General features: G+C 45.2%; 1 protein-coding gene and 2 non-coding genes across 4 annotated transcripts in view; 2 read left to right on the forward strand and 1 right to left on the reverse strand.

Moving 5' to 3' along the window:
* Positions 1 to 22,416, forward strand: part of LOC117900604 (protein decapentaplegic) — a 32,718-nt gene extending 10,302 nt beyond the window's left edge. Inside the window, exons 1-3 of one of the 2 annotated variants that reach the window (XM_034811016.1) lie at positions 13,982 to 15,333; positions 17,877 to 18,791; positions 20,495 to 22,416. In XM_034811016.1, coding sequence (XP_034666907.1) covers positions 17,891 to 18,791; positions 20,495 to 21,414 — 1,821 coding nt within the window. In that variant the 5' untranslated portion in view covers positions 13,982 to 15,333; positions 17,877 to 17,890 and the 3' untranslated portion in view covers positions 21,415 to 22,416. Of the gene's footprint in view, positions 1 to 13,981; positions 15,334 to 17,876; positions 18,792 to 20,494 lie in introns of those variants that run through there. The other variant, XM_034811017.1, reaches the window with a different exon arrangement.
* Positions 22,417 to 23,122: 706 nt separating this feature from the next.
* Trnay-gua lies at positions 23,123 to 23,247 on the reverse strand. The gene is made up of 2 exons: positions 23,211 to 23,247; positions 23,123 to 23,158 (listed from the first exon to the last, which is right to left on the reverse strand). It is a non-coding gene; the product is annotated as a tRNA-Tyr (tRNA).
* Positions 23,248 to 26,077: 2,830 nt separating this feature from the next.
* On the forward strand, positions 26,078 to 26,172 carry Trnay-gua. The gene is made up of 2 exons: positions 26,078 to 26,114; positions 26,137 to 26,172. It is a non-coding gene; the product is annotated as a tRNA-Tyr (tRNA).
* Positions 26,173 to 27,861: the final 1,689 nt, after the last annotated feature.

Below are 27,861 nucleotides of genomic sequence, written 5' to 3' on the forward strand. Positions count from 1 at the left end.
GTTAAACGCTTTCCACAAACACGGCCCAGGCACAGAAATATTAAAATCTCATTACCAATGCTAAACAGCATCGATCCATCGGGTTGAAAATCACAATTTTCTTTACACTTTTCCGAACGAGATAGAGAGAGAGAGAGAGAGAGAGAGATCAATGCAGATGCAATATGAATATTTGTTATTTTCCAAGTGCCCACACGCTCTTACATAAATTATTAACAGCTAAAAGCAAATAAATAAACAAACATTGGGTCCGCTACTGCAGCGGAGCCTCTGACTCTTCCTCTGATGCTTCTGCTGCTTGCCCCATCGTTGATCATCGCCAACGCTAAAGCTGTCATCAGTCATACCTGACGATTGTCGGCCCGAGCAAAGTTCATGCGGGCGCAGTCCGATCCAGCGTGGCCCTGTCCGTGAACATTTTCAGTTTTCATGTCCCTGCCATTGTGCATACCCACGAAATTTGCCCGACTGCCCACAAACAATTAAATGGCCCCGCTACACGCGCGCTGTTCAGTCACTGCTCTGAGATCCCTGAGCCCCTGGGGCAGCCAGGGCTGCTCGTGTGCATTACCGACTACTTAACAGCAAATCACTAAACTTGTTTAAATATTTTTACTTGTTCGGTAGCTGGCAGCCTGTTTGCCGGCCAGCCACATTTGCAGAGCGGCAATATCTAAAAAATCTCGTGCATGCACAGCCTTGACAAAAGAAATGAACTGTTTTAAAGTGCTGCATGGTGATGAAAGAGCCAGAGTCAGTGCCAGAGCCAGCTGAAACCGAAGCCGAAGCTAGGCCTGGGCTGATTCTCATCTCTGCTGTGGCCAAGATCGTCCCAGCGGAAAACTACAAACCCCAAATTGAAAAATCATCAACCTCGTCAGCTCTGGATGTTCCTACTTGCTTGGCTCTGGTCAATATTTGACTAAGAAATTTTTCACATTACCAGCGAGCGGGTACGATCCAGGAGAGTCATCTTCTTGATACCCTGTACGTGGCAGAACTATAATTAATAAACGGTTATACGACATCAATAAATATTCTGCTGTTTAGTGCCAAAAAATGTGAATTCTACGAAAATTTCCATGACGATCACTCTCTTTGGTGGGTATTTTCATATCGAGTACTCTCTGAGGCACTACTCTTTGGTTCTTGTTAAGCTGCGCCTTAGTCTTCAGTCATTTGAGTGAAATGTTAGCAACACACATGCAGGCACACACACTCACACACATACATATACAGATGCAAACGCACACAGGGGCACAGTCCTGTGGTTGTTGCCTAGGAATTGTTTACATAGCAGTGAAGCCCAGCCTCAAGATCTTAGTCGGCCCCTGCTCTGGTCAACGTTTTGTTTGATGTCGGCCTCGTTAAGAGCCAACGAAGCCAACGAGTTGTGGCCATGTACCATGTTGTAGCCGCTGCTGTAGATGCTGCTGAGGCTGTTGTTTGCTCATGAACAGTTGAACGTTGTCGTTGGCTCTCTGCCGCTTACTTTGCATTAAGTTATTTTCATTTTCAATAGGCCGTGGCTAGGAATCATCGCCATCGACATGGACTTGAGCTGAGCTGAGGCTGAGGCTGATGCTAAGGCAGGGGGCCAGCTGCCTTCGAGTTCGAGTCATCTGCAATTCCTGGCCATGGAGTGTTTTTCTTTCGACGGCGCTCTCAAGTGCTCTCCAAACTGTTGAACTTCACTTGTTTTCTCCAAGCTATTAAGCCACTTGATCGAACATCTTTACCCCGGCTCTAGGCCCATCTCATTTTCGGCACGATGACGCTGCCTTCCAGGAATTATGCAAATTTTCTGTCGAACATAACGCTTGTCGTAATGCTGGAACCCCAACTGGGACGACTGCAGTGATGAGCGTGTGATTTATGCTCATAAATCGCTCTAGCCGCTACTTCTGATTGCATAATTAATGAAGTTCAGCTCGAGTGTCTGACAAGTAACAATTTTTGGTGGGAAACTCTCCGAGTCCGAGTGCGATGCCATCCATCTACCTACATTTTTGCTCCCACTTCTGTGTGGCTATAGAAGAAACAAATCCCATTCGTCTTCGGGTTTGTTTACTTTCATTCCGCTACAGCGCTCCCGTTGATACACTCTCTCGCTCTCTCTCTCTCTCTCGCGCGCTCTCTCTCTCTTCTCTGCATGCAGGCACAAAGTTGCAAAAATGGACTTGCCAAAAGCTCATGAACCGCAACAAATCAGCGCAATTATCAAAAATGTTTCTGAAAGACCTCGCTACCTGGGCCCCTGGATTTCCCCCTTTCACTCGGCGATCGGATCGAACAGTTGAGACCATAAATTAGCAATTAAATGAGCTAGTGCGAAGAAAACACATTTTCAAACTAAATATTGAAACGCAATAAGTACTCAAAATCTCCATGGGCAGGCACCCTCGAGCAAACACACAACACACACACCTCGGTGGCGTCTGCCCGGGTAAAGCACACATGGGGACAGTGGGGCGGCAAACCGAACTGGAACTCATGCTGATCAGTGAAATATTTAGTTGGGAAGTGCCAATAAAATATGGGCACAGATTATTTCAATTTCAGTTCCTTATTGGTGTTATTAATTTCTGATCATAGTTTTCAGGGTGCTGCCAACATAGACATGGATCAGATCCATAATTACCCATATTTTGGTTATTTTCATCCCACTGTATCGCGTTCACATTGATAACTGTAACACAGGAAAGCTCGAAAGCAATTTTAGAAACTTCGGGCATCTCCCACTCGCTCTCTCTTTGTCGCTGTAGCTCTCCCAAGAATTGGTCAGGGAAATATTGGATAGAATGGCGACGATGATGGCGCAGGGAATTGCGCTGCCCGTTTTTGGCGCGTTTGCGCTTTGCGATTAATGCGCTTGTGTAAATAAACAATAAATATTAAGTGTGCTCCGCGCCGTGGGCAAAGCGGAGAGGAGCAAGAACAATCCGATGATCTTGTGAATTGGGTAGGGTATGCGGTGCGCTTTGGCGCGCAATTAAATGTAGCACTTTATGCTGGGCACGATCTCTGGGAAGATCTCTCAGCGCCCCATGGTGGGTGGCATGCGTGTACTCTCCTCAGCGCACGGAGGCAGGGATATAGTCCCGATCCCCGGATTTTCAACCCATCTGGGATATTCGCACTTCCCCTTGCCGCATCCGCCCGTGTGGGTTGCGCACGAGCTGCATTTGAATGGCATGCTTGGCTGGCCTGATCGAGCATTCAAAATCCCGTTCCCGCACTGGATCTCCGTCTGGATCTGGCCCCTCTTTTCCCCGCTCACGGCGTAACGCACAAATTGTATTGATTATGCGCCTGCCATGCACTTTCCTTGTACGACTTGTTCCTCTCCTTTCATTTTGGTATGCCCCGTAAATTTTCATTTGATTTGCACAGCAATCTGTTTGTTGTGTAATAAATTAATGCACTTGGTTGGATTTCAATGCTTGGCGAGGATCTTGCATATGGCTGGGCGGGTGGAACGTGTATCTGTGGCAAGTGTGATGATTGAGGCCGAAGGGAGATGTTGCGAGACGAAATCACTCAAGCAGACCACGGCAGCAGCTGTTGAACTATGGCATATCAAGCTTGAGTTCTGAAAAGGTCAAACGGCAACCAATTGACGCCATTTGGAACGACATAATGAAATAATAATTTAAATGGATAATGAGGATATTAGAGATCTTAAATCGATTGCAATAATATTAATAAAAATAATATAATTGGACGTTTGGCCTTCTTCAAAAGTGATCTTAGAGATTGTCTATCTAATTATAATAAATAGATTTTATTTTAATTCTTGACCCAATATTTGTGGCATTTTGTTTAATTTGAAAACGATTCATAACAACATTTCTTTGGTCCTTTCTCTTTTAAGTAGGTTCATTTATATTACTTTTCTGAATAATTGCATATTTGTATTCAGTGTTTACTTTGAGTTCTCTTGACCTTGACTTACTCATTCGAATATACATATATGTATGTACATATGTACATGGCTGTGTATATAAGGCACGCAGAACGTGGAGATAGATTTTCGATAGAAACTCCCAAGCCAATTGTTTACAGATACATTTAAATGCAATTCGTTCCATAAATTTCACACTCTACCGGGAATCAACCATAAGATAATAATTTTAATTTGCTTACATATTGCTTATATAACAAGAGCAGCAGCAGCAGCAGCGTTCGATACCAGGAATGGCCAAATGAAAGGTCAGGCAAGAAATTACAAACGCAGAAAAGCGTGGCGGCAACTTGTTCCTGTTGTACTTAGTGAGCCAATTTAAGGGGCATGTAGCTGTGGCTATATCTGTATCTGTATCTGTATCTAGATCTGTATAGGCACGAGTATCTTTGTATCTACTGAGTGCCAGAGTGCCGGAGAGCAGGTGTTGCCTGGGGCTGAGCGCTTTGCTTTTGATGTTGATTAATTGCAAAAGTTGTTGATTGATTTTTATTGCAAATATTGATAAAAAGTTCTGTATTAATTAACGTGAAAAACACGCGTTTCGTGTTAATTGGAAAATAGTTATTGAAACTAAACAGAACACAGAGCTAAGTGAGCGTAAGAGCGAGCAAACGGCAGCCAGGCAGCCAGGCAGCAACAACCAAAGCAGCAACAACGAACAAACAAACAGACCGTGAGATACAAGATACAAGTTTCATTTTGTAGAACGTACAAATTAACACAGCCAAAAAGGAGAAAATGAAAAGTTTCGACACAAGACCGACTACTGCTGCGTATCTATAGCTGTGCGAGTATCCGTATCTGTATCTGTATCGGTGAGATATGTACCAGCTAGCAGCATTTGATTTATGCTCAACTTTGATATTTACCGCCTAATAAACAAAAAATTAACTCAAACGCAGATAGAGCAGGCCGGATTATAGCTGTATCTGTGCGTCTATCGATCTACTTGTGAGCTCGATCCGATTTTCGCTTTGATTTGTACTTGACATGCGTGTGTCTGTCAGAGGGGCAATTAAACAACATCAGACAGAGTGCCAGCGAGGGCTTACCTCTGCCACTGTGGACGGCCGCTAGGTCGAGACCCTCTAAGCGCCAGGGACCAGACGAGGCGAGGGACCCCGAGCGTTGAAAGGCCAAGCGCTAATATTTTGTATTTGTTTGGGCCTCGGCACGAACATCATTCGTTAGCGACAGAGGTCCGGGGCGGGCCACCAACGTAGCCGGCAGCCAGAGCATGGGAAAGGGTAAAAAGTGTAGGAACTGTTGATCTGTGAATGATTCCCGTAAAGATCGGAGAGTTGTCAACAGACATCAGGAGTCGGAAGGATCCTCAATTGGTCGTTCATTTTTCGCCTTGGTAATTAGTCAACTGAAGTGGCCAAAGGGTACATCACTCGTCGCTCGTCACACAGCAATGCGGTGCGCCTTGAAGTCAACTTTGTGGCAGTCATTGTGGATATTGTTCGTTGCCACAGGACCAAGGAACCAAAAAGAAAAGTCGCCCGACCGTCTCCATCCCTCGGAGGAGACTAAAACTCTTGCGAGTCATAAATCAAAGAAGAACATGGCAGTGAGGCAACATTGCATTCGCAACATCGCATTGCAGTGGCCCAGGCTGCAGTCGATGTCAATTGGCATGGCTAATGCGAATGGCAACTCATAAATTTATTAATTTTTAATTAAACTTACAACGATTTGTAATTCCAACGTGGTAGCTCCATTTATGGCCACAACTTGCTGTCGGACTGACGGACTCGCCAACCAGTTGGCCAAATGAATGAATCTCCAGCCGGGGCTGGGCTCCTCCTGGCTGGGCTCCAGCCCGGAAACAACTCATTATCCTAATTAAAACGTGCGCCATGCGCGCCCCGTTGCCATATATGAGCAATGCACGCGATCTGGCAATCGAGGCGAGTCCGCGTCTGCGGCTGCATGCGAAATTAGAAGATTGCCTCGATTGGAGATGGCACTGTCGATAAGATCCAGCATCAGATGCTGCTTGCCATTGGTTTAGCACCATTTATACATGCCTTGTAGTCGTGTAATTTTTAATTTTAAATGGAAATAAACATGAATGGTTATCTATATAGGATAATAGCAATGCAGGTAATAATACACCCATAGCTTAGAAAGTCTTCCTTTCTGAGTAGATTATGCCACGATAATCCACTCACGACCCTGATGACAGTCAGATCACGCACCCACCTCCAAGTGCATAGCCGATGACCAGCGAGCGCCTGTCTTCCATTCATACGCACTGTGGACAGTCAGTCAGTCAGGGCGAGCCAGTTAGTCCGTCGGCGAAGAGTCCACAGCCATTCACCAGACCAGGCTAGAACAGAGCTGAACAGCTTCGCCAGCTTGTCCTGCCCAAAACGGGATGGCTCTGAAGATGGGGCAGAGACAGTGGCTTGGTGTGTTGGGGTGCGGTGCGGGGGGCAGGCTTTCGTGATTGTCATGCGTTGCATTTACAAGATGCCAGCTGGCAATGGCAACATTTCGCAGCAATTGCCCAGAATTGTTGCCGCAACATTGCGGCTGCTCAACATGTTGCTGCTCCATGTTGCATACTGATCGAAGCGGCTTCTTTGGCTGCTGCTTGACATGAATGACTTTGACCATTTTTGGTCCTACAGTTAAATACTGGAGAGCAACATCTGCGGCCGGGGACAATTGCATTCATAATGAGTAAATTGTGCCGTCGCGGATTCCCTATGAATGAAGCTCGTAAATAGCTCGCCTGCGGCTGTTGGGGAGTTTATAAATTGTGCTGGCAAAGTTTATAAATTACTTTCAATGTCAAACATAAGCCTTATAAATAAACACGTTACACGAACCCACTAAAAATAGATCAATATCGAGTGGATCGATGCAGATTCGAGGCGAATCCCTCCTCTCATTGGGTCAGGTTGTATCTCAATTGCGAGATCCACAACAGCCGCAGCCGCAGCAACAGCAACAACAACACCCACAGCTGGTTAAACAAACAAACAGAAGTGCATTTTGCAAAAATTGAATTTCATCTTGCGGTTGCACTTAATTTGGCAATCGTTGCAATAATTTTGTTTACAATTTACGAGTACGAGACTACGAGACCGACTGCGAGTATGGATGGGTATGTAAACTCTTATGCCTTCCCTTGCCAACATCTTCACTTCTTCGCAGTTCCCATGCTGTGGTTGTTGTTGGTCTGCTTGTTGCCTCATGCTCTCATCGCCACCTCGTGTTGCGTTTGTTTTGTGGTTTCTGCTGCGGTTGTGCTGCGAATTTATGGCGACAAGGTGACAGATTCTCGATCGATTTTATCATCTTGGCAACAAAGTTCCCAGCCCAACTATGTATTTGGTTCCGACTCTAGCGCTGAAATGTTGTTGAGGGAGATCTGCGATGCGTAGACCGCTTAGTTCGAATATTTTATGGCATTTTTGATTTGGCTGTAAAGTAGCCAGCGCTAATGCCGGGAGCATGGAAAATGTAACATACCCTAATGGTTGTGCTGTCTGTTTACTCTCCGAATTGAGGTCTGACTGTTGAGTTGAGTTGAGCCATAAACTATGGGAGTGAAATAAAGTGAAGCAAAGAGGAAGTAAAATGGCCATGCTTAATATTTGTACTAGCAAATTCTTAATCTTTGCATTGCACAACCCCTTCTGCTCCTCAAACTTATCTCAAACATGCATATAAAATCTCAGAAAAAACTCGCTTTGATCGCAATGGCCGGCAGCCATGTGGCCACACACTCTACCCGAATAGTATGCGTTCGAGTCAGAGTTCAATTAAAGTAATAACCCAACTCATATCAAAATGGCAACTAAAATAAAGTATTGATACATTAAAATCAGCCATAAATATGAGGCAACGTTCGTGTAAGTGGCGATTATTGCGCCATTACGATTAGTTTATGTACTAACAGCCACGAGTACATGCACATTCGGAGAGCAGGGCAACAACAACTGGAAGTGAGTGTTTACAGCCAGAGGCGCAGAAGAGAAGACAAAGTAAATTAATGTGTTCTGTTGCGGTATCCGAAATAGTTTGTGTAAACAAAAGGGTTCCCCTCCTCCCACGATGGATCTCTAACGGAATACCAAAAGATCTGAACCTGAACTTTGAGTGGGGATTCGACAGGAGATTGAGACGTCTGCTTAAATATTTATGAAATCATAAAATTTGATGTTTCCCTTCCGCGTGGCACTTGACACTAATGCCGCCATTTAGGGAATTTGTCGAGCCCAAAATCCCCTCTGCAGTTGCGGTGCTAATGATGATTTTGATGTGCAGCGAATGGATTGGCTACAGGCTAACGGGCTAACGGGGCCATTTTCATGGCGATTACGTGAAGTACTCACCTTATGCCAGAAATATGTACATATTTACATATGTACATACATAGCGGATAGATGCCCTTCCCCCGCGTTCGATGTTTGTTTTATGCCCGAATTGTTGTTTTACAATTGCTGTAAATAAATAGAGGCCGCAGATCAAAGACCTATCAATTAGCACCAGCTTCGATTATGTTGCATGCTGCAGTTGCACTTGCTGCAACCCTACCCCACCCCGCGATCCTCATTTTGGTGCAATTCACACCCAATTAGTAATAAATTTGAATGCATGCTGCAATATTCCCCCCATTCGCCACAACAGTTATGGGTGCCATTAGGTTTTATCGATGGCGCTCCGCTCCGCTCCATCTTGGAGTTCCTTCGGGGGCCTGCTCGAGGAGCCGGTTTGATTTGTGGCCCACTCGAGAGGGCTGGGAGCCTATTCACCTTTGATATTCTCACACGTCCCCGAAACACACAAAAAGATACGTGCACTGAAGGCCCAACCAAACTTAATTGCAATTGACTTTTAATGCTCATGCTGGCTGCCCGCTGTGTTAATTCGAATTCAAACTGTTTCCATAAAGTGAAGTGGCCAAGTGGGAGCCATGTGGCCATGTCCCAGCTCTAAACGTACGTACTGCTCCAACTTGATGATGATAGCCAGGATGGGAACAATACAGGTTAAGACATTTTTAATAACCAAAGCAAAATCTGCAAATTCAAATTAATTCCAATTTCAGTTCATAGAGCATGTAAATAAATTATATTCCATGTCCGATAGGTTATTTTAAATACAACTTAAACTTAGGTAATCAATTAGGGAAAGCCTCCTTATAAATTTAAATAAGAAACAAGAAACCAAGTCGTCAAATTATGCTCTATGCATCCATAGAACCCACAGACATAAACCCAAAAATTGTCTTTGCTGCCATAATTGTTTGTAGTGCATTTGAAAGACTCCCTGCCGTGGGGTTACAACTGCAATATACCGAAAGAAATTATTAACTGGCGCTAATAAAATGCTTCACAGTATTCATTTTGTCCGCTTTTGGTGTTGGGTTACCATCAAGAATGCATAAATCAAGCGTTGCCAGCCATCGATCCTGATGGGTAATGGCCAGTGGCGGAGCGAGTGGAGGAGGCGGCGGCATTGTTACCAATTTATAAACAAACAAACGATTCGGACGACAACAAAAGAAGGCACATCGATGGGCAAGCATCAAATTACTACAAGATCGGGCACCAGATCCGTGCCCACAGCCCTCCACACCGTCTTACAAAACGTTTTCCGAAGCGGTGCACACAAGGATCAGCTTTCACAAGATGCAACTTAGACTGTGAGTCCCCAGTCGTAGTGGCAGCGGCAGCGGCAGCGACAGTTGCAGTTGCAGTGCAGTTTACAGCCAGTTTGTCATTCATCAAACAACGAAACACACAATAATAACGTTTTAATTGAACAAAAGACAAAGCCAACAAGAATCCAGATCCAGTTGAGCAACAATTGACAATTGTCCGTCCGAATCAGACTCGGATCGGATCGGATCGCAGTCTTTCCATTATTCTGTCTGTTTGTCTGCAGTTTCGCGGCTGCCTCTTTTTTTGTGCTCCTGTCTCTGGCAGTCTTTCTGTAACTGTATCTGTATCTGTATCTGTATCCGTAACTACCTCTGCCTCCCTGTCTTGTTTTTCTGAAGTGACTGTGACTGTCACCTTTCCATCAAGTTGAAGGCAGGCGGCAGTGAAAGGCTCTGCGTTGATGTCCACGTGCCAAGCGGCATTGTTTAGACTTATTTTTTCAGGTTGCTCAAAGTTAATTGATTAGCTCTTCATACGAACCAAACACTGTGTTATTCCAGCAGCGAAACAAAGCGAACAAATGGATAAAGGATGCCCTAATGAGGTTTATTTGTGGATGCATTACTGGAGGGTGAAACTATTCTTTCATTCTGCTAATCTAAGAAAATGTTCTACACAGCATTGGCAAGATGTAGCCCAGACGGACTTACTCTCTCTTACTAGTCTCCACCTTTAGTTGCACATGAGAGTACCTCCACGAGAGCCCTCATAGTTGAAGTCTGCCTCCGGTGCAGGACAATTAGGATTCACTCCCCCGTTGCGTGTCAGGGGAAACAGAATGCAAAAAGGGATCATGATGGTCCTGCTGTGTCCCAGGATCAGGCAAAGGGAAAAGTAATGGCCTGGCATGTGGTCAGTAGACAGCCGTCTCCTTCTCCTTCTCCGTCTCGTTGCCCGTGCCCCTCCGCACAGTGTCAAGGAGATTTTGCGCTGAACTGTAAGATGTTTTTGCCAAGCACTTGCCGCTGCGGGCCGAGTCGTTTACAAATGACACACGAGCCGAGGGCAACAGTTGATAAATGAACTGCAGCTGATAATGTATTTCGTGCTTCGTGTTTGGCTGGGCAGTGAAAGTAGCGCCGATGGTGAAGGTTCAGGCTCGAGTTCCAGGGATGCCAAAATATGCGATAGGACTGGCAGATAGCGGACCATGGACTCGAATTGAGGTGGTCCAAGCAGCAGGGCCGTGCAAAAGGTAATTAAATGCTATTAAAGTTGAGTGGAGAGAATGCCAGCATTCCAGAGAGCAAATGTATCTGTATGTCTGTGTATCTGTATCTGTATCTGTTTATCTGCTGGATGCAGTGAGAGTGGAGTTGCCGAGCAGAATGAGCAGCAAAAGAAACCAAACAAAACGAAGGAGGAGCTCAGAATACAAACACACACAAACAGAGTGAGACACAAAGACAGAGACAGATAAAGATGGGACTGGGCGACAGACAAATCAGACGGCGGCGCTCGACGATTAACATACAAAAGGATTTCGAAGAACTTTGGATCCCGCCTTCTTCTCATTGTGTCTGTGCGCGTGGAGTGGAGTGTCTGGGTGTGTTTTGTATCTCTGGAGTCAGTCGCTTCTTGTGGTTCGTCTCTCGTTCCCTCTGCTCTGCGCCAATGGGCATGATTCACTTTGGCGCTGCTGGGCTGGGCATGTTTTGGTGAGGCAGCCAAAGCGACGACAGCGATTCTTCAAGGTATTCGGTTCGGTTTTGAGCAAACTGAATCCTAAGCTACACTCTAAAGTGCTTACTAACTGCTTCTTCCGGTTAGGGATAACTGACAAATTGCTTGGAAATATGATGCTCTGCTCACAGTTGAAACGGGGGAGGAGGAAGGCCGAATGCCGAATGCCGGACAGACGGCGGCAAGTGAAGTGAAGAGCTGGAACAAAGGCTACTTAAGAAGCCTTGGCGCCAGTTACACAGTGAGTGTGTGTGTGTGCGTGTGTGTGTGGTGTGTTCTGGAGAAAAGCCACAATGTCTGGCAACGCTTAATTTGGTCAGCAGCCTCCGGTCCAGACGTCGCGACCAAGCGACGACGCCACTGAACGTGCACAGATCCATTGAGAAGGTATTCGAGATCTACTTCATTGAGACCAGCACATGCGAAACGAATAATGTAACACCCTAACAGCTTACAGCTTACAAAGATCTGTTGGTTTCCTACTGCAAACATCGATAGATGCATCTCAGATCTGAAAGACAAAGAGTATGTGTACCCCTTGTGGGTTAAACTTGTACCTTTTTATGCTGCAATGGCCTGCCTCCACTCAATAGATATCTCCCTGTTGCAGTAAATACTGCTTAAGGGAATTTTTTACGAATATTTCTTGGCATCTTCGGCAGTCCAAGGCACCGACTGAGAGCCAAGTTAGTCGGCCAGTCAGCCAGTCAGCTCCAGCTACCGCGATTCGAGCGCCGGCGTCGTCGAGTTGGCTGGCTTGCAGCACCTGCTGCAGCAGCAGTAAAATCAGCCACAACATCCACAATCTTTTGTGGCAGAGTCACGTTGGCTGCGCATGCGCGGGTGTTTTCAGGTTGAGTCGAGTAAAGCAAAGAGTCATCTCCGGGAGCAGGAGAGGGGGCGGGCAGCGGCAGGAGGAGAAGCAGAAGAACAGCTAAAAAAGAAGGCAGTTAAAATGCATTCAGCTGCAGGGCGATGGTATTGGTGCGGCGCCATCTGTGTGCGCGAGTGTGAAAGAGCCAGCAAGTGTCAATCCTATGGCGGCCGCTGCCCTTTTTTACCTCTTGCCAACCAATAAAATTATACTAATTCCTGACTTTTTGATTTCATTTTCTGTTTGTGCAACGCTCTGTGTGTGTGGATGTATCTGTGTGGTTGCTAAGGATTTCGTTACCTAAACACACACAAGCAGACAAATACGTATTCAATATAAATGTGTTTATACATATGTGTGCACGCACAAACACCCGCAGAGTCATAGACACAAACACAGACACAGAGTCTTGAAGAGAAAACAGCTCGACTCGGGGGCTCTCGCTCACTCCTGTGGCAGTGCTGTGTCCACGGCCCATGGCCCATGTGCGATCCGATCCGAGCGATCTGGCTGCCTTTCTGGCTGGCAGCTTCAGACTCCAGCTTCAGGAATGCGCGATCGCGGCCAGCCGAGACAGTTCGGTTTCATACTTGGCTCACTGCGCTCGTGCAACACCCCGAAAAGAGTCAAGGTTCTTAAATGTGCCTGCCCCTCTCTGCTGGTTTGACTCTGCAGGAACACGGATTAAGGCTTTTGTAGTCGCTTAGTGGCACCCTCTGGATTTACAAAAGTGAGTAGCAAATTGGCAGAGGGCACTAGCATTCAGCTATGCAAATATTAGGCAAAATAGTTCGATTCGTTTTGGGTAAAAATGTACAACAAATTTCCTCAAAATAATAAGATTGATTCTATCGCAAAATAACGGTATTTTTAAGTTTGGTAGAACACATTTAAAAAGTGGCTAAAGCCACAATTTGGCTACAATAAATATTCAAGCATGTTTGTCGGCATCAGATCAATGATGTCCAATACACATTCACCGCAAAACATGTCGAAAAGTGATCCCGCAAAATGGCAGAGAACTTATTAAAAGAGAGCTGAGAATATTACTCAACGTTCTGGCATCTTAGTTCTTATAAGCCACCCTCAACGAATCAGAAAAAAGTAGGGAATGAAATTTGAGTGCTCTCAAATATTGATATCCGAGTGAAACGTACAAATGCTCGTATTTGACCTGTATTACCTGCCGTATTTCTACATTAATCTACATTTTATCCTCGGTATGGGTCTATCTGGAAGCTAGATATTAGTACGAAAATAAATTGCATCGGCGTGATGCTCATAATATGATTCTTCTCTCACTCGAAATTCTGTCCTAAACTCCACTTTTATGCGGCGAGCCATCGACTTGACGGTCGAAATGAGTGAGAATGTGAGTGGAGTGAAAGAGAGAGGCACAAAAGACGAAGAAGATTTTTGACGTCGCGCTGGCTGGCTGGGAAACTGAAAAGTGGCGCTAGACAAGGTGCGTGATCATGATCTTCTCCCCGATGACCGATAATGATCATCCCGATGACGATGATGATGATGAGGAGGAGGTGGAGGAGGAGGCAAAAACCAAAACTTTGAGAGGGCGCTCTCGTGTGGTGTGTCGGCTCTTAACGTCTGTCTCTCTCTCTCAAGTATTGCTCTCAAAGTGGAGCTGCCGAGGGCGAGAAACGAGCGGTGAAGAGCAGCGCTCGAAAGCCGAACACGAGCGAGCCGAAGAGGTTTCGCTCGGGTGTTACTGTATCTGTATCTGAGTATCTGAATCAGGTAGAGGTAGACAGAAAGGCGTTAGTCGTTCCACAGCGCTGATCGAGTTTAAAACTATTCCGCTGCACGGAGAGCATAGAGCGGAAGCCAAAGTAAAAACTTAACGTAACGAAAACACACATCCAAAAGCTTTTAGCATTGCTCCAAGAAAATCGTACTGCGGCGCGTCGAGACCCAAGCGATATAGAAAATTGGATGCAGAAACAAAGAGATCGATGAGTGGTGTGGTGTGGTGCCAAGTGGTGCGTGTGTGCCGTGTGTGTGCGGTGTGTGTGGTGTGGAATGGAATGCCAACCGACAAGTTGTAAAGGGAAACCCTGAAATCCGAACAGCCGCCAGCCAGCGGCAAACAAAACTGTGAATACGAAACAAATACACGCAGCAGATACTGACTGCCCAAGAGATACAGATACATCTCTTGTCTCTCGCGTGTGAAGTGCGCTTCGAATAAAGCAACAACAAAAAGCAACGGCAGAAGCAACAACAATTAATCTGCATAAACAATTGAGGCTCTGGCTCTCCTTGGAAAAATGTGGATTACAGCCACAGCACGGCCCCGGTGCCGCGGCGAGTGCTCGGACAAATGGCAAGCGGGAAGAAAGTAACTGAATCCGAATGACAAGTGTATCTGCCAGATACTCACTGGGCAGAGTGTCATGTGCCGCGGCATTCCGACCACAGCAACAACACGAAGCACAACCGCCCTGCGCCTGGAATGCGGCAATGCAATTTTCAACAAGAACTTGATCTACTTCATCTACAATTATCGCAAGCGAAAAACCAAACGGAGATACAGTAGCCCAAACACGCACGCCACAGAAACAGAAACAGATACACAATTACAGGTACAGGTACAGATACAGATACAGATATAGATCCAAATACAGAGCGAGTGAGAAGTCCCTATCAGATATTTACACAAACGTGATTTATTTGAAAAGCGAAACGAGAGGCACAACAACATTGCTAGCACTGAACGGAAGCCTCAAGTGCCATAAACATCTGTAAATTGTGCAAATATATCGGAGTGTAACCAAAAGCCGCACGGCGCGATAACGCACTCGCACTCGCACTCACAATCGCGGTCGCAGTCGCAGTCGCAGTCGCCGTCGCAGACGTTATAAATTCAGTGGAACGAAAGGTGTCAGCCCAGGCCCGGCCCAGGGACCACGACAAGACCCCGACCGACGAGACAGTTGGTCGCTTTTATTTTGCTTACTTTTCGGGCAATCCATCAATATCTCTCTACATACAAACGGCGCTCAAATTAACGACTAAACACATGTCGTATAAATACCCACAAATACGGGCCCACAAAGATCCAATATCAAGCGATATCATTCAACCATAGGAAACTTTATAAGACTGAGGTGAGTGCCGTACCAGAGCTCAGAGGGTTTTTCTTCTCGATATGCATTATTTTCTCCCGCTTTTCCTAACCTAACCCCTCCACGGAGCCTAAGCTTATGTAAATGTGTCAAAACACCAAAAAGAAACACAAGAGTCAAAATCTAAACTTGGACGAGCTGTGAGAACCGCTCACAAAACTGAACCATTGCATAACCAGAGTGGCATTCGATACGGAAAATTTGATATTGTTTGGGGGAATGTTTGCGGGGAATGCTTTGTGGATGACATGTGGCTTCCAGGGAGAGTGGATATCATTTCGAGTTGTTCTTTGACTGCAAAAGCTGGAAAAATATTATTTGTTATCGGAGACTCAAGAATTATTGTCGAGTTGAATTATTCACAAACTTTCCTTCAAACTAGAACCAAAATAGTAGTTTAGTTTCGGTTTTACACCTGGTAATTTTCAAAACCAATCCATACCAATACATTTGTTATAGAGAAGGCGTGAGTCTGGTACACCTCTTCAGTCTGGAATCGCCTGCAACCCCTAGACTTAATCAAAATATTTCTCCACGTACATCATAATTGAATTTTGGACTATCCAGTCTTCCAAGAATTCGCTTGACCTTTGTTGGCCCGCACAATAAAGTACCGTTCTGAAACGAAACTAATCATTTTCGAAGATGAGACCCTCTTAAAAGGTGGAGAATAAAAAGAGATGGTCACATAAAAAGCGGCGGCAAAGACAAAACAAAAACGTCAATATCCTGGGGACATAAATTATCCAACGAAATATAGATTTGGATGCAGTTTATTTCTATTGTGTCTGAATCTTTGGCCCAGCGAAGGTTTTGTCTACGCTGGCGTTTATTATTAACCAATCTAATTGCTGACGTTGTGCGGCATAGATACAAATGTTTCTGCAATTGTGTGTGTGTGTGTGTTGATATTGGGCAACCGGAATGAAACGTTAATACAAAATGTGTCAATTTGCGAAACATTTCGAAATTTGAACTTTAGCATGGGCTTGCGACATTTCACAGATCGCATAGAGGCAAGTCCGCGTTATAATTCATTGAATGAACGAGCTTGAAATCCCAGAAATCCCCCGGTGGGCAGGTAGAGGCGCTGCGAGTATGTGGGAAATGTTGGAAAACAAAAACTAAATATAGAAGAACATCAAACTGAAACTGAAACCACACGCTAACCACAGAACCTGGAGAATTCTGGGAACGTATTAAAGACAAACAACAAATTATGAACAAATCATAAACATATTTATGAAATTCACCCATTTCATTCACCGTTCCCCCGCTCCCCACCACTGCGATCTCTCTCCCTGTCTCTGTGTCTTAAGATTTCCCAATTTTCAATCTGTCTTATCAGAGCTGGAAGATCTTTTTTAGCCCTCACCGCCGGATGAGGACTGGAGGGCTCTGCTTTCTGCTCTCTGGGACTGGGTCTGTGACTGGGACTGCACCCCCCAGCGTGTGCCATCTTCCATTCTCTTCCCAATTTAACAATTTTCGAAAATTCCTTTTGCGCCCAAGCGCCCTGTCATATAAGAAATTTTTTAGTACAAGATAAGATGCGTATCTTTATGTGAAGAACAACATGTAATTTGTTCTAGGTGTGTGTGCCTGTACCTTTTGGGCGCATCTTGAGATAAAATCTTGAGAATTTATTGCCTATAACCAAAATATATAGAATACTTCTAATAATTTTCATAAATTTTCCAGATAAGTGGGTTTTTAGTTTTGATTCTCTGTGAATTGCCGCCTGTTTATAAATCAAGGCGCAGCGATAAGAGCGCGGATTGAAACCTCTCTAATAACCGAAAAACTTGCATCGAACCCCACATGGGATTGACCAGGGGGGCTGGCGGCAGGGGCTGTATGGAACTATATTGAATTTCTAAGCGTAGACATAAAACGGGGCACAGCGAATGCTTTTGGTATGCCGATATGGCCCAGAAGATCGCGTGTCAGCCCGAAAGGTGCAATGTCCGCCCGGATTGCAACACTTGCAAATGGGAATGCTAGGGAGGGAGGTGGCGGTGGTGGATATAAGTGTTTTAGAGAGTGCAGCAGACACAGATAGAGCGCACAGCAGTGACACTGCCAGCCATTTTTTAGTTGCACCTTTCACCCTTGTGGGCCATAAAAGTTTCGAGGCAGGGCAGGGCAGAGCAGGCGCTTCTTGAAATGTGCCAAGAAGAGTGCCCGAGTCCCAAAGGAAGTGGCTGCGCAGTCGGCGTCTCCCACGCAGCGACGTCGCCCGCAGCAGCGCTGCCCTTACCTGTGGTACCTGCCGAAAGAGCCCGATCGTGCGCCTCTCAGTCGAGCATCGCACGTCGTCGGGCACACACAGACACAAAACACACACACACACACAGGCAAGCAGAGTGAGCGAAAGAGTTGGGCCTGGCCCGTATAGTCGTCTCGCTCCAGCTCAGGGCTGCACTCAAACGCTTGAGTGAAAGAGCGGAGGACTGATCGATCCGAAGAGTAACCCTTTTCGACAAATGCTAAACCATTTCTCCCATGTTTCTGTATCGTTTCAGAGTTGCAAGCGACCATGCGCGCATGGATTCTACTCCTCGCAGTGCTGGCGACTTTTCAACCGATCGTTCAAGTTGCTAGCACCGAGGATACGAGTATATCCCAGAGATTCATCGCAGCCATAGCGCCTAACCGCATTGAGCCATCAGCAGCAGCAGCATCGGCAGCGGCTGTGGCAGTCACAGCAACGGCAACAGCAACAGCAACAACAGCATTAGCAAAAGCATTTAATCCCTTTAACGAATTGCTCTACAAAAGCAGTGATAGTGATAGTGATAAAAACCATCTAAATAAAGGCCCGAGGAGTAGCAAACACAAGGGCAATAGACATAGCAAAAGTGACGCGAATCGACAGTTCAACGAAGTGCATAAACCAAGAACAGACCAATTAGAAAATTCCAAAAATAACCCTAAACAATTAGTTAATATATCCAACAAAATGGCTGTCAAGGATCAGACACATCAACATCAGCAGCAACAGCAGCATCAGCAGCAGCAACAACATCACAAGCCAGCGACTGCGCTAGCATCCACAGAATCTCATCAATCCCCGATTGAAACAATCTTCGTCGCTGATCCCGCCCTGGCGCTTGAGGAGGAGGTGGCCTCCATCAATGTTCCCGCCAACGCAGGGGCCATCATCGAGGAGCAGGAGCCGTCGACCTATAGCAAAAAAGAACTCATTAAGGATAAACTGAAACCAGATCCCTCAACTCTAGTCGAGATCGAGAACAGCCTTCTGTCGCTGTTCAACATGAAGCGGCCGCCCAAGATCGATCGCTCCAAGATCATCATACCCGAGGCCATGAAGAAGCTCTACGCCGAGATCATGGGCCACGAACTGGACTCGGTGAACATACCCAGGCCAGGACTGCTGACCAAATCAGCAAACACAGTGAGGAGTTTTACACACAAAGGTGAGTTTACCCAACAACATTTTGATCGTATATTAACATTAAAGTATCCAACAAATCGAGGGCTGTTTTGGCTTTAACGTTTGAGGTAGAATAATAGCATGATTACAGTCAAATAAAATCAGGATAATATCGTCATAAAAAGCCAGTGTGAAAGAGATAGTATGCGAAGTAGTCTCTGTTAGCATGGAAATCATTGAATCGAATAGCTGAACGATACTTTAAGGATATTGTACAAGTCAGATAGAATATCAATATCAGAATATCAAATAATTTAAAGCCTCATTTCCACCAATAATGCGCACCAGAGATAGAGATTTTCAGCTGTAATTATTAGATGAGAAAGGATGAACATAAATACATAGTTTACCTAGAGATATTTTCCACCTGCTCTCTCTCTGTCCAGCATATGTGTACTGGAAAAGGATTCAATACATCTATTTGGATTGATTTCCCCACGTATTTTTCACTCATCGGAAACGCGTACTTTCCACTACTAAAATGCGAATGAAGAGCGAATCTGGAAATTCCCCTGAAATACTGTTTCATCTAAACGTTTTGCATACCTGCTCGGGTGCATCATTCACGCAAGCGTGAAAACTGTGGAATCACGTGGAAATTCCGCAGCTTTTCAAAATGAACAGAGCGGGTCGCAGGAGAGGGTCGCAGGCGAAAAGGACAGTGCGTCCTTTTACCTGCAGTGCCGTTATGCGTGCCCAAAAGTGACCTTGAAAATTTTCAACGGAATTACACCCGGAATGTTTAGCGCATGCGCTAAATGGCTTTTATATTGTATTTGTAGAAATAACAATTATTATTAAAACGTATTTCGCATTATTTTCCGCAGGATTAGAGGGACGAACAATAAAGCAGTTAGAGCAGGGCAGGTTAGGTTAGGCCGGGCTCTCGAGTCCTGAGTCCATCATAGAGGACACATGCACATACATACAAGTAACAGGTAACCAATCCAGTCCAATCCAATCCATGCCAAACCGGCATGGCAAAGTGTCTAAGGCAAAGTGTCTAAGCCTCAGTTTGGTTTGCCTCGGCTACGCTTCAGTTTTGGTTACGGATTCGGATGCGGTGTCCGCAATGCCAACTGCAACATCATCTGCATCTGTGTTGGGTTTCGGTTCTTGATTCTCAAAAGAATTTACGACTCTTTTTCCTTTTGTATGTCTTGTGTTCACTCGAGTGGTAAGATGGCAGCGGCAGCGGCAGCGGCATCGATTCAAATTAAGATTTTTCGGCAAGCGTGCAGAGTTTGCACCTTGCCGGATCCTCAAAGGCAGGCCAGGGTGGGCCGGAGTCTTTAGCGCAGGCGCCAGTCGTAAAAAGCGGCTGGACAACTGGAACGTGCGATTTCGACCTGTTCCCTGAGGAAACTGCCATGCATGCACCTTCCTCTCAAGTAGTGGGAGTATTTAAGCGGGGGTACTTATAAGTTCAGGTAGAAACCCGTAGAACATGCGCGAATGTCTGTCCGATCATCTGCCGTGGTACGCAAATTCAGCCAGTTTTTATGTCCCCACTGATCGAGGATGTTCCATTTGATCTAGTGGATTATCCTACTTGATTCCCTGATCCGCACTTATATCGCGACCCCGTTTTCCCTGATCCGGATATCGCTGTAGTCCTCTGCTCTGATCCCACATCCTATTGAGACTCTTACTCAAACCAAAACTCTCTTTCTCTATTAATTGCAGATAGTAAAATCGACGATAGATTTCCCCATCATCATCGGTTTCGGTTGCACTTCGACGTGAAGAGCATACCCGCCGAAGAGAAGCTGAAGGCTGCCGAGTTGCAGCTGAGTCGGGACGCGCTTGCGCAGACGGCGGTGACTTCCACGTCGGCGAACCGGACACGGTACCAAGTGCTGGTCTACGACATCACCCGTGTGGGTGTCCGGGGACAGCGCGAGCCGAGCTATCTACTGCTCGACACGAAGACAGTGCGTCTGAACAGCACCGACACGGTGAGCTTGGACGTGCAACCTGCCGTGGATCGGTGGCTGGCTACACCGCAGAAGAACTACGGCCTGCTGGTGGAGGTGCGGACGATGCGCTCACTCAAGCCCGCTCCGCACCATCATGTCCGTTTGCGCCGCAGCGCGGACGAGGCGCACGAGCAGTGGCAGCACAAGCAGCCGCTGTTGTTCGCCTACACGGACGATGGGCGGCACAAGGCGCGCTCGATACGGGATGTGAGTGGGAGCGGTGGTGGTGGTGCTGGGGAGGGTGGAAAGGGCAATGGAGGTGGCAGGAATCGACGGCACCAACGGAGGCCAGCGAGGCGCAAGAACCACGAGGAGACGTGCCGCCGGCACTCGCTGTACGTGGACTTTGCGGACGTGGGCTGGGACGATTGGATTGTGGCGCCTCCGGGGTACGATGCGTACTACTGCCATGGCAAGTGCCCGTTCCCGCTGGCCGATCACTTCAACTCCACGAACCACGCGGTGGTGCAAACCTTAGTCAATAATCTCAATCCAGGGAAGGTACCAAAGGCCTGCTGCGTGCCCACGCAGCTGGACAGCGTCGCCATGCTCTATCTCAATGACCAAAGTACAGTTGTGCTCAAGAACTATCAGGAGATGACAGTGGTGGGCTGTGGTTGTCGATAGATTCGACCGAGCCACTGCATACAGAGCCGAGTGTAAAAAGAGAGACCTATCGAATGAATCGAATGAATCAAGAGTCGAGAGTCGAGAGAGATCGTGAGCGAGAGAGCATCAAATGCTGTTTGGTTCCAAGCCGTCAATGCTTTAAACACAACGCAAACAAAATGGACTGAATATTTGAATTTTAAGTGTAAATCGTTAGACTTTAATTGTACGAGTATATATGGATGCAGCCACAACCCGAAACCCACCACCCATGCCCCAAGCCCTATCGAGCCACCTTGGAGTTGAACCGCCTCTGTCAGTTTCCACAGCTAGGCTTTGGAAAACCCTTGATCAGAGCAGAGCCACCTGTAAATAGCCGCCATGCCCAGCCACCAACCACCAAGCCCATAGCCATCGAGGATACACAAGTATCTCAACAGCTGCTGAGAAGAAAACAAAGTGAACAAATTGTATAAAAATGATAAATATGTAACTACTATCTATACGAGTGCATATGCAGAGAAGGATAACTTTTCCACTAGCCTTTTCGTTGTTAATAACTTTATAAAGAAATCACTTGTAAATTTACTAGAGCACACTCAAGGCGATCAATGGAAAATGACTTGAAATTATTTGGGAAATATCCACCCGATATGCACACCTACATATATATACACACTCACACACACATGTTCTCTTGTATATGTTCTGTTCTAAATCCTTATATACCCTATATCCAATACACCCACACACACACACAGAAACATTAATCCACGAAACGGTATTTAAACTTCGTTCCGAATCCAATGTAAACGTAACTGTAAAATAATAAAAAGATGTTAACTTCTAAGCTAAAAACTATGCTCTATAAATATATACAAATAAATATTTACATCGTTATGCGTTCTAAGCTAAGCTCGAATAAATCCGTAAACGTTAATTAATGTAGCCATATAAGATTGAACAGTTAAGCTCAGCATGTTGAATAAATTAGTAGAAACGAAGCGGAAAACCAGAAAAGAAAACCCCACAAAAAAAAAACTGAGAGAAAGAGCAGAAAACTCGAAATGAAAATATCGATTCGTGCCTGATGTTGCAGAGCACGATTTGTATATGTATTTTTTCATATAAACTTTATTATTTTATTTATTTAAAAAAACAAACACACATATTTTCGATGATGGATGCAATGGAGCGACGAGGAAAAAGAAAGAAAGAAAAAAATATAAGAGAAAACAATTTATTAAAAACTATAAATATTGGAGTTAATTTTTTTATTCAGATATTAGGTCGGGAATAAACTTGGTTGGCAGAAAAAAGCCAATATGTGAGTTGAGATAACCAGATGTGTAGGTACGACTCTTTCTTTAAAGGTTAGTCTCTCATTTTTGAGGCAATCTCAACAAAATTATGCAAATTGTTGTCGTTCATGAATACACAGAGCATTTGTCGGGCTGCTTCGCGAGCAGACTGCTATATCCGATTTTTCCATAGAGACGATGGCTACAAAAAACATGCCTACAAAACAAGTCAGAAAAGCTTTTCCATAAATGTGCAGATATTTGCCAAAATCAGACCAATTTATTCTATTTACTTATTGAAGCTGCCATGTCTAGTCTATGGTTATGGTTATGGTTACAGTCTAACTAAAATTACATGATGGTCGTCCCACGTTAACGGTGAATCTCGAAAAGATCACCAATAAAAAACAATGCCAAAGAGGCACTCCTTCGAGCCGGATTTGAACCAGCGACCTATGGATTACTGCTCCATAGCCCTCCAATTCAAAGAGGGATCTACGAGTCCAAACATTTCTACAGTCCACCGCTCTACCAACTGAGCTATCGAAGGCCTTGTCGCAACAGGTGCCAATTCAAAATATCACTCGCTTATCAGACACCGAGTGACAACGCTCCCAGCAAAAAGCCAAATCAGCCGAAACAAATGCAAACTGCTTATCGCAGCATAGCGTAAGCGCACAAAAAATTGTCAGAGGTACTCCCCATGAGAGCAAGCGCGAAGATAAGCAAGCAAGTGCAAAGGTACCTCATACCGACGATAGATTAAATACTTTATGAAAGGAAAAATAAATGAATTGCAAATAAATCAGTTGGGTGTCGGGGAAAAGGTTGAAAACCAGCTACGAGCCCGTGCCGCAGCGTCTAATTTGTCGTGCGCTCCAACCTAAATGACATTAAATAAGCCAGATCGAAACGGGTGATAATGATCTGCATACATCTGTGAACTGCTGGCATATCAACTTTCCATGGAGCTGTCTAGCGCTTGAAAAATTGCCGGCAAAAGGAATGACAGAAATATAGAAAAACTATTCGAACAGCTGAATGAACTTTGATGCTGATAAGAGTAAGCAATAAATTTGAATTATAACAAGTTGATTTCTGTCCAACAAAATTCGAATAAAGTGGAAGTTTTAGTAAAAGTCTAGCAGGGAATATTGTGTCAGAAGAATACACTTTTGGAAACAGAATACTTAGTTTTAATACAGAAAATAAGATTTAATTACATTTAATTCAACACTAAATTTGATGCATGATAACCATCATCGCATCAATCTGTATCATGCTGATCAGTGTAATCCTGATAGCATTGGGGATTGCCCTAGACTCAGCTAGACGACGAGACCTAGAAACGACCTACATTTAGCTATTTTAAGCTGCAATCAAACTATTTCAAAAGTCAAAGCCTCAATGGAATTAGAGTAGGAATCGAAGTGCAATTCCACTGCAAGTTCGAGCCTGATGGAACCAGAGAGAGAAAGAGATCGAATGGTTAGATGAGTCATGCGGGGATTGTGTGTTGCCTTATCGCGGAGTAAATTAATTTACCCGTCTCTTGGACGACTGCAGCAGGCACACGACTGCTGCACTACGACAAAGTGAAATTTTTCGGCTCAATTAAATGACTCATCAGGCGGCAGAGTGATGCTGAGAAACACCGAATTGCCACACACAATGTGAGACACGATAAAGTGTGCATTTGTCGGGATCTTTGCTAAAACAGCTCTGGGGTTTCCTAGGAACTTGGCAATTTTTCCATAGTACTGTTCGATTTGTAGAGCCGATAGGGCAAACGCCCACATATGGTGAGAGCCTGTTGGTAAAATTCATTCAATCACAGCAGAAACTGATACCTAGATCAAGAGTGCACAGCGACCAGGAGATCTGGAGGAGATCTAAAACCGCTGATAAACAAAATTGGGAAAGAAATGTTAAAACGGAAAACTAAGCTGAGAAACGATTCGAGTCATTCTTAAAAATTATGAGCATTTGTTGTAACATACCTGAGCAAATTACAAATAACTAACCCATAGGTTACTAGGACCTCTGGCCCTCGCCGCGGGAATCATTTTTCGTTATCTAACAAGGCATTTTGAGCAATCGATCCCCGATCCCCGATCCCGACACGCACACTGAGACGGACGGGGCACTCTTCCAACCTTACTCAATGGATCACACACAAGTTGCCGCTCATGGCGCTTGGTCCGCCATCTCAGCTGTCCCTCATTTCCTCCAACCCAGCTGCCACAGAATCTCTCCATTTCTCTCTCTCTCTCTCTCACACCATCCCTGTCTCTCTCTATCTCTCTGCTTGACTGTGTGTGCATGCCTTTTTGTCGGTAATTATCCGTAAGCTGTCAGTTTTTTCGCTCCGCTTCCTCCAGTGCACTTCTTGGCTAACCTTTTTCGACCGTGGTAAGTGAATTTTGGAGATGGCAATGCTGAAATTGTGAGTAACTAAACGATATCGGAATTGGTTAAGCTGGGATCTGCAGTTGAACGAAACTCCACAGCACTAATGGATACGAAAAATGCTTATACCCATCCACAAGTCATGCTGTTTATTCGAAAAACAATCTCAGTTTTCGTGTTTCGTGAATCACGCTCCCATCCCTAATTTATATACATATATAGATCAACTGATATTGGGCGGCTGCTCGTTTTTGGTTTGTGTTTTTATGACTTTCCGCATTTTTGGCATCCTAATTGGTTTGTTAAGTATTTCTCTCGTTTTACCTTTTCGACCCGTCAAAAATTGCCCCTTTGGCTTATCAGGAACACACTTTGTCCGACTGGCAGGGACTGACCAACCGCCGCTGTAGATGCTGGTGGTGCTGCTGCTGCTGCGGTAGTTTGTTGCTCCTAGGCTCAGAAGCGGATCGTTGGTTCCTGGCCAGACCTTAGCGGCACGGAGCGGCCCACCACTTGACTGATAAGGGCGATCGTGTCTTGTGCGCGTCTCTGGCATGAATCATTTGGGATCGAGCCCACCACAGGCGATGCTGCCCATCTACGCTCGACGGTCACCGGGGATGACGATGACTCACGGCTGGCGTTCACTAGGTGGCCGCACTAATTGTCGCCCAATACGCACTGTCTTTGTTTACACTAGGCGCCTGCCTTTCATCTGACCGAACACCACTCCGTCCAGCACCAGCGACCGATCAATAAAATATGATACCGAGCTGAGCGAATCCGAGCCGAACCGAAGAAACATCAAGTTTTACATTCAATATTCGTTGCCGTGCTGGCTCTGCATAAAGCAAAGCTCCCCCCAAACCTCTCCTCACCCCCACTCTTCACTGCATGCATTGAAAATTGACTGATAAGTGGCCATTAATTAAAATGGGTTTTGAACGCGTTTTGCGGCGTCCGAATGTATACCTTCGATAGCTCAGTTGGTAGAGCGGTGGACTGTAGATAGAGATTTGCTAGTGTAGACATCCATAGGTCGCTGGTTCAAATCCGGCTCGAAGGATTCCAATCTTTTGTTTTTTTCTCTTTTTAAACATTTTTTAGATTGCCTTAAAGAAAAATAAAGGTCTTACATAATAAACAAGATTTAAAAAAAATCCTAATGTATCTCATGTGGAATTTTTATGAATATTCAAGACAAAAAATTGATAAAGTAAATCCTAAATATAAACAAAAACAATAACCAAACCACAAAATATCTTTGCCTTACTGCAAATTATAGCTATTAACACATCAAACCTTGAGGGAATGGACTTGAGAGGGTCTCAGGAAGTCAGAACTCGATCGAAATAAACCCCTGAAGAAGCTGCAGCGAATCATAAAGGAGAAACAAAATGTAACGAGATTTACATGCCTCAATTTGCATTTGTCCTATTACAAAGGAACGAACGTTCAATGGGACAACAATACCAGCAACTGGTAGCCAAAAAGGCCACAAAGGCCTGAATATAAAATTCAATTTCAGTCTGTGTCTGAGTCCCAGTCTCAGACTTTTCGACTCAGAAGCGCTGAATTGCCGCAGACGTCCTGCCGCTTTGGCTGCCGTTTCGATCTTGCCCTCTTCGGTCGAACGTTGTGGCTGGCACTGCCTCCTGCTCCCAAAACAGATGCTATCAATACATCATTTGCCTTTGTGCGGCTGTCACAAATTCATTCACCTGTTCTCGGGCCACGACTTCATCATCGTCAGGGGCAAAAGCAGCAGAAGCACCAGCCAAAGCAGCAGCTCGGCCAGACCATTATACTGCGTTGATCTCCAATTAGGCTGTCGAAACTCCATTTACACGGATCCAGACTGGCCTTTCATATGAAAGGAAATATAAAAAAATGAAGCAACAGATTCAGCTCTCGTTAAGGTGCAAGTCATCTTCGCATCTCCTTCCCATCATCCCGTCGTCATCATCCTCATCATCATCGTACTCATCGGCAAGATGGGTAAATACAAATATGAATGAATTGCTCACCGTTGGGGCGAGTAGATCTGGATCTGCATCTGGATCTTGGCAGATCATCATCCGGCATTGTTTCAACAGTCATTTTGCCCCTTCCATGGCAACTTCCACTTCCAATTCGAGTGAAGTTCATGCGTAAATCTCAAGAGTGTTTGCCTTTCAGCGATCTCCATCTTTTAGCCATATAACAGTTGCACTTCTGCCTCTCTGAAGATCGAGATTCGTGTAATTTCTTAATGGGTCTGACTTATACCAGTATTCTCGTGCATTTAAGTACTGCAGGGTATTCTCTGAAGCCCTAAATATGTGAATGGTGTATGCCTGACCTTAATTAGTTCCACACTCGATAGACATTCCACAAACCACAATTATTTGGCATCGCGGATTTGCAGAGGAATAGCTAAATATATATATGATAAATCATGAATTCTTTCATAACAACAAATGGGTTTTATGGTTCTATTTCCGTTTACCAATTGAGTCACTCTCACCTTAATTCACTCCTCGAGTTTCAATCGTCTTTGTGGCTGCACAACAAACTACAAAGCCCGTCGTGCCTTGTGCTCAGTATGTTAAATATAAATCTTCCCATTTTAATAACCACACAACACAGACTCGGGCACATGAGGACACACGTCTTATATGGGGCGCCATATCCAAAAGAACCAAGAAACCCAGCCATGTGACTGTGTTGGATGCAGAGCGTCGCGTTGTCTGCAGCTCTAGTCGCGGCGTCGCGG

Source organism: Drosophila subobscura, chromosome U (assembly GCF_008121235.1).
Source record: "Drosophila subobscura isolate 14011-0131.10 chromosome U, UCBerk_Dsub_1.0, whole genome shotgun sequence".
Lineage (NCBI taxonomy): Eukaryota > Metazoa > Arthropoda > Insecta > Diptera > Drosophilidae > Drosophila > Drosophila subobscura.